Below are 7239 nucleotides of genomic sequence, written 5' to 3'. Positions count from 1 at the left end.
TATTTCGAGGTGCACAATAGTTATCAAGAGTACAAGACATGTTGTCCTTCTTTGAAAAGCATGAGAGACGGCGAGGGACATCAGTAGAGGAAGATTTCTTTTGATATAACAAAAGCAAAGTTACTAACAAGCCTAGACCTAATGCGCAAACAAATAATGAAAAGTATTCACTTCTAGATTACAACTCTAGGAGGTAAATGAAGATGTCGAACATTTATCTTGAAATAAGTCATATAGAGATTCAAAGACATACCATCTTAACAAATTTCTTTAAAAAAAAATGTCAATAGGGAACCGGAGCTACTCTAGCACCACCGGCCAAGATGATCGGGATGAGAGTAGAAAACGTCGGGTGGCCTTTGGAAATTTGATTTCATTGCAATGATGGACACCGGAGCAGTGACGTTGGCAACCGATTATCCGCATCCAGGAGCAGCATCAACAGCTGGCTAGATATTGTATACCGGAATCTAGGTAGTGGCATGGGAATTTTGCTTAACTTGGATACATGTAGAGAATGACCACGTGTCTTCCCAGCAATCGAGGTCGGTGGTGGTTTCTCCAGCGTCTTCACTTTTCGATGTTTTCTTTCATGAATATCATGTTAAAGTATTTCAAGTCCCTCATAGGCTACAACCAATGACTAGCATATGCGACAGTAAGAAACTTAGAGAGAGGATACAACCTCCTTTGATGGAGAGGGGGTAAAGATATAATGTTTGCCTGTGTGTGACACTTCCGGTCATATTCAGTAGTAGTTGTTTTTGCTCTTTCCTTGTGAATGAAGCATAAAAGAAAAAAAATAATTGACTTTAGGACAACTGGATGCGGAAATTTATGGCCAGCTCGAACAGAGGACACAGGACTGGCAAGGAAAGGGCTTAACAACAAGTTAAACTGGATTAACGACAGACTAAACCGGATTGACGATCAGCTGAAAGTGAATAAACACCCCAGATCCAGTTCCAGTTACGGCGACGAGGTCGGGACCCCATTATTTGGGGGAGAGGAGGCCCAGGATTATGTGGGACATGACAATACAGGCGTGAGACCAAAAATGTATGGCCTTTTGGGTTTTAGTGTCATTAACCCTCTGACTGCAACAAGTTCCAACTGGAGCTTTGTCTGTTCTTTTCTAGATGCCCCGACTGGAGTTTTCGTCGGTTAGTGACCTCAAGTCCCAAATAAAGCTTTTCATTTCACTGCCAGGAGACTCGCGATCTGGCCACTGACGGAAACGTCTTTACTATAACAACTTGATGACATGTATCAAAGCTTAGCAAAAACGCAAAAAGAATACAAAAATAAAATGCCCGTAGAGAGCCACTCCGAAATACTCCAATTCAAAGTCAAATGCTAATGCAAGGGAAGTGATTTCACCGACATTTCCAAGGAGAATTTTAGGCCTCTCTTCTTTATATAATCGCCGCATATATAACAAAAGAAGTCACAGGGGGTGCCAGCAGCCCCTTCAAGCCATCTGAAAATATAGAAATATATGCAATCAGAAAATATGGATATTATAGTTCTGAAAGTATAAATAATAAACATGTTAAATGAACATACATGTATAAAATAAGTAGGGTAATTCAGACAATAGACTTAAAATTTTGACAAATTATACCGCCAAATTACACCAATTGCACCCGAAAATATGGCAAAAATTGCTTTTACTGCAATACTAAAATCTTATTAGTCTCAATGCTAGTGGCTAGCTTAGAATTTTACAAACCCACACTTATAACTGTTTAGTATATTTTTTTTTGGGGGGGGGAACTAAGCAACATAAAAAGGTACAAGCCAGGAACAAAGAAAAATTTTTACATGGATTAACAAATGAGCAACTTAATGAATTAGTACATTGATAAATGAATGCATGAATAGAACGAGTAAGTCTGTCACACCGGTTTTTAACAAGAACTATGAATCAGCTATTTCTAGGTGCTTTCATGGTCATCACGAGATGATACCGTTCTTTGTAATATTGAGGGGTCGCTACCCGACGAATCAGTTCGGGAGCCGATGTCGGCCACGATACCAAATTAGGGGATCTCTGACATTTGTCGAGGATGTGCGAGGTGTTCACTGTACTGTAAGCCATGAATGAGTACGTCCTTTACCAGAAATTAATATTTCTCCTTGAGAATTCATTAAGTTCTCTCACGGCGAGTTTCGGTATTTTTGGTCTATCACTGATTAGTAGTCATTCTCCGAATGTGCATATGTGGACATTGATAAAGAAGATTCATTTTGAGGACGAATGGTGGGTTGGTGAAGGGGAGAGTTGGTCAGTTGTCACAACTCCTACATTTTTGGACACTGTTGCTCTAGATGATGTCCCTGACCTAATCGCGACCCCCTCCACCTTCGGCCCTGTATCCCCCAAATATCTTTAACACTTCGACCTTTGGAGCTTGTGCAGCCGATCGTATATAAACGTGAGACGAGGGTGCTTAGGCATAGTAGACGCTCCAGCTCTCATCATGCACGGTGTAAGTGTTCTGGTGAAACAGTGTCCGCTGACTTTCCTGACTCTAATGATATTGACTTGACACCCTCCCTCACCCAAGAGTTTTATTCTATTCAAAGTTGGCAGCCGATTTCATTTGCATGGCGGTAGGACTTGAGATTCGCCACTCTACTGGCCGTAGGGCACCTCCACTGCTGAATGAAATTGTATGTAGAGATCCAGAAAATCTAATTGGCAATACTGTGCTGTCGGGTCTAGAAAAATGTTGATATAGATCTTGTCCTCGACTGGGAGGAGGGCACACACAAATGATGAAACTGTCGGCTGAGGAGACAGATTAGGAACGAGAGGAAATCTTAATAGACCAAGTTCAGTCTTATCCTGGGTCTGCACCTTAAACTGAATCAATAAATTGTGTTAGCTATTTTGCTGCAAACTGTCGGGAGTAACTTTACGGGTCTTCTCTCCAAAGTCAAAGCATTTCCAGTAAGTTTAGAGTCGAGTTCCAGGAGGAAAAATTTCATTCTCACGTTACGAGTATGTATATAAGGAAGGACCCCATCAGCCGAATGCCAGGTAAATGCATCGAGGTACTCCACTGCTCCATGCCACGACCGTGGCTTAGATAAACAAAAAGACTCGTTCACTGAGCGTTCTTGTTCTTTCCAGATTATCTTCGCTTGTTTGGTGGCCCTGGCCCTGGCCGACTACGGACCTCCCGCCGACTCCCGTGAGTTTGTGCCCATCATTAAGGACGACCGCGTCCACCCCGACGAACACGGAGTCTACAGCCTCGACATGGAGACCAGTGACGGTATCCACCGCACTGAGCAGGGAGGTGCCGATGGTTCCCAACAGGGCAAAGTCTCCTTCACTTTCCCCGACGGACAGGTCTTCGATCTCAGCTTCGTCGCCGACGCCGACGGTTACAAGCCCGAGTCGTCCTTCCTGCCCGTGGCTCCCGCCTTCCCCCACCCAATCCCACAGTTCGTCCTCGACCAGATCGAGTTCGCCCGCCAGCAGGACGAAGCCAGGTCCAGTGAAGAATCACCCAGCAGGTTCTACGGTACTCCCAACTAAACCGCCAAATCGATTCCTCTCAACTTTGATACCCTATTATACTATTTATAATTACATGTGCACCAATCACTTGCATCTTTTATTTAACACATACTTATTCACTTTTTTACTTCTTTACATCAAAAGTAATTACTTTCTTGCACTTTTCTCGTGAGGCTGAGGAAGTAATAGAACTCTGATGTATCAAAGTAACGATTGGGGATTTGGTTCACAAATATAACTCAGTCCATGTCTCAAGTGGTACCCCTGCTGACGGCCGACAAAATAAGATTTAATAACTGATGATATCTGTGAATCAAAAAAGGAATTAACATCAAGGTAACGGAAGAAACTAGTGATACGGTTTAGAAGACCACACTTCTTGTGGCCGTTTCTGAACCATAACATTATAGTTAGGTTCATTTGTCTGGGTTAGGTAAGCACTGTGCTTCTCAAGGAGGTGGCTTCTTCTGTGAAGAATTTGGCCCATGAATTTTCCAAAGATTCAACACCAACTTACGAAAACCAACAATGAAACAACGGCCCTCAGTCTCGTGCATTAATTTGTGCTAAGAATCTTTCGGTTTTTCAGTATAAATGAATTACTAAAATAGCGACACTGAACATACTGCAATGACGATGACGGATGATAGTGTAAGATAGATACTATGGCACTGAACGAGATAAGATGGAGAGGCAATGACAAGATTGTTACATCTAATGGGAATGCTTTGTTGGTTTCTGGTAGACATGATGATTTAAGAGGAGATGGTGTTGAATTACTATTAGGAAAGAGTCCATCAAAAGCGTTAAGAGAATGGCGACCAGTAAACAGAGGCAAAATATTGCTGGTAGGGATGAAGGGAAATCAAACCAATGGTTTGACGGGAGAAGGTAGTAGGATCAGAGGAGGGATTCAGGAAGTTAGTGACGAAGTCTGAGAGGGTGTGTGAAAGAAGGAAGCTGGAGATAAATGTGGGCAAAACTAAGGTGATGAGATGTACAAAGGGGGAAAGTGAGAGCAGGCTGGAAGTGAGCATTAAGGGAGAGCGGCTGGAGGAAGTGGATAGTTTTAGATATTTGGGTGCGAATGTGGCAAAAAGGGAGGAGTGGGGGTGGAAGTAGAATGCAGGCTGAGAAAAGCAAGTAAATGCCTTGGTGGATTAAAAAATGTAATGAGAAATAGACATCTGGGAATGGATGCTAAGATGTTATATGAAGGAGTGTTTGTGCAGAGAGCACTGTACGGAGGAGAAACATGGAACATAAGAGAGGGAGAGAGGAGTTTGAATGTGTTTGAGATGAAATTTCTGAAAAGTATGATAGGGATTACTAAGCTAGATAGAGTGAGAAATGAGGAGGCGAGGAAGAGAACAGTGGCGGAAAAGGAGTTAGGAGATAGGGTTGATGAAAGTGTGTTAAAATGGTTTGGACACATGGAAAGAATGAGTGAAGAAAGATTAGTAAAAGAGGTGTGGATGGCACTGGTGGAAGGAGTGAATATGAGGGGGCATCCTAGGATGAGATGGATGGATGGGGTAAAAGGGGCATTACAAATGAGATGAATGTCTGTTGAAGAAGGACGGTAGAGGACAGAAGATAGGGGTGAATGGAGAAGGGTTGTGTATGGATGATGCTGTGATGCATGAGGGGGAGTGGGTGGGGGATGGGGGGGGGGGGTGAGGAAGTATGTATGATAAAATAATTTGACGCAGCCCGAAGGGATTTCTCCCCGTCTTCTCCTTTTCTGCGTGAGAGGGGGTCGCCGAATTAATGAAGTAGCCTTGCTGTGGATGTGCTGTCTTGCGACGCTGCTTCTGACTCAGGGTAGTGGACAGGATGCAGGGATGGCCCGTCATCCAGGAGGTGCCAAGATGAGAGGGAGGGAGGAGTGTGGAGGGGAGTGGCATATGTAGGGGATGGAATGGGTGGGAGTGGTTTCTATGCCCTTTTTCTTTTTGGCTACCCCCCCCCGTGTAAGGGGGGAAAAGCCTTTGGTATATGTATGTGTATGTATGCATACCTTCTCAAACTCCGTCACTAACATCCTTAACCCCCTCCTCTGATCCTGTTACAAGTGCAGTGTCGTTAGCAAACCACAACTCGATATCTTCATTTTTCTCCGTATTCTTTAACCATCTGCATTTCCCGGCCCATTACCCTTGCGTTTACCTCTCGTACCACACCATCCATGTAAAAAGTGAACAAGCAAATTGACGTAACAAATCCCCGACAAAGTCCCACCTTTACCTCAAACCACTCACTCTCTCCATTTCTTATTCTAATACAAGCTCTACTACTCTAGTCAAAAATATTGACTGCTCTTAACAGCTTTCTTCCTATCCCACATATCTGCAAGACCTACCGCAGTGCCTTCCTGTCTACCCCGTCATAACTCTTTTCCAAATCCATTAAGGCCCAAAAAACATCCTTACATTTTCCTAACTCTTTCTCACATATCTGCCTTACCACAAAAATATGATTCACGCAACCCCTATCTGTCCTAAACCCATACTGTTCCTCGCCAATTACTCCTGTTCCTCTCCTAATTCTCTCAATCAAATCCCTTCCATAAGCATTCCCAACTACACTCAACAAATTGATCCCTCTGAAACTACTACACTCACACATAACCCTTTTCCCTAGTAAGGCGGAACTATACAGGCAATCCTCCAGTCCTAGCCTTTTTTGACAAACATTAAATAATCTCACCAGCCAGTCCACCACCACTGTACCTAACTTTTTTAGATAGTCCACATGACACCCATCCAACCCAGGTGCCTTACCTGTAAATCCACAAATTAAAGATTACTTTTTATGGAGAAATAGGTTTGCTGTAATGGAAACATTAGGTGAATAAGATCCAGAGCGGTTAGTAGGAGTAAATATGGATGAGATGGACAAGAGGCTGACGGAAATGAGGTAGTCATAGTAAGATGCAGCCAATATCGTTCTGAGGAAAAGAAGAACCAAGAAAAGAAAGTGGATCATCTGCAAAACATGAGCTAATATAGAGATAAATAAATAGATATATAAAAACAAAAGGTATATGCTGAGCCATTGGAAGGTGACGAGGAAACACTGGAAAATGAAATTACCAGGTGGTGGAGTCTCGGTAGTAAGATCAAGATATATGCAAGGCGAGAAAAAGAGAGAAAAAAGGAAAACAATAGAAAATATAGCCGAAGAAGTGAATGAAGTACTTAATTCTGGTGTAGGTCATGGAAACAGTAAAGTATATGCCATGATCAAACATATTACTGATGTAAAAAAGAAACTAAAAAAAGATTGCCAGTATATGATCATGGTGATAAACTAATAACATCAATGAATTATATAAACGTTGGAAGATTATTCTAAAAATATTTTTAATAAAACTTTCAGTGAAACCTACACTCTTCATATACCTGAACCACAAAAATAATGTTATATTGAAATGAATAAACAGATAAAGAAACTGAAGGAGCAGAACTATGTATAATATGCAAGCTATGGCAGACAGATTAGAAAAGAAAGTGAAAGGAGTTTCATTTAAAGAATCAGTGTTCGTGAGACTAGTATTATGACAACGTATGAGATAATTAAAAGAAATATACAGGTTGACAATAAGAATGCTGTGAAATCTCACCTTTTTAAGGGCAGATGCACTTTTATAATACATAATGAACCACTTAGGAATAAATTTAGAGAATGGTTAAAGAGAGGACATC

General features: G+C 42.0%; 1 protein-coding gene across 1 annotated transcript; it reads left to right on the top strand.

The window, feature by feature from the left end:
• Window positions 1–517: 517 nt before the first annotated feature.
• On the top strand, window positions 518–3550 carry LOC143021555 (larval cuticle protein LCP-17-like). Its single transcript, XM_076179157.1, has 3 exons — window positions 518–545; window positions 846–1045; window positions 3140–3550. Exons 1-3 carry the CDS (start codon window positions 518–520, stop codon window positions 3548–3550), a joined length of 639 nt encoding a protein of 212 aa, XP_076035272.1.
• The last annotated feature ends 3689 nt before the right edge of the window (window positions 3551–7239 follow it).

Source organism: Oratosquilla oratoria, chromosome 42, assembly GCF_046742065.1.
Source record: "Oratosquilla oratoria isolate Oo_2021 chromosome 42, ASM4674206v1, whole genome shotgun sequence".
NCBI lineage: Eukaryota > Metazoa > Arthropoda > Malacostraca > Stomatopoda > Squillidae > Oratosquilla > Oratosquilla oratoria.
This window is presented reverse-complemented; position numbering and strand designations above follow the sequence as displayed.

Excerpts from the sequence above, each read along its gene's own strand:
- LOC143021555 (XM_076179157.1), top strand. The coding sequence starts at position 518 with ATGACCACGTGTCTTCCCAGCAATCGAG. Across the intron at positions 546-845 it reads GTGTCTTCCCAGCAATCGAG|CTCGAACAGAGGACACAGGA; the intron begins GTCGGTGGTGGT and ends ATTTATGGCCAG. Across the intron at positions 1,046-3,139 it reads TGGGACATGACAATACAGGC|ATTATCTTCGCTTGTTTGGT; the intron begins GTGAGACCAAAA and ends TGTTCTTTCCAG.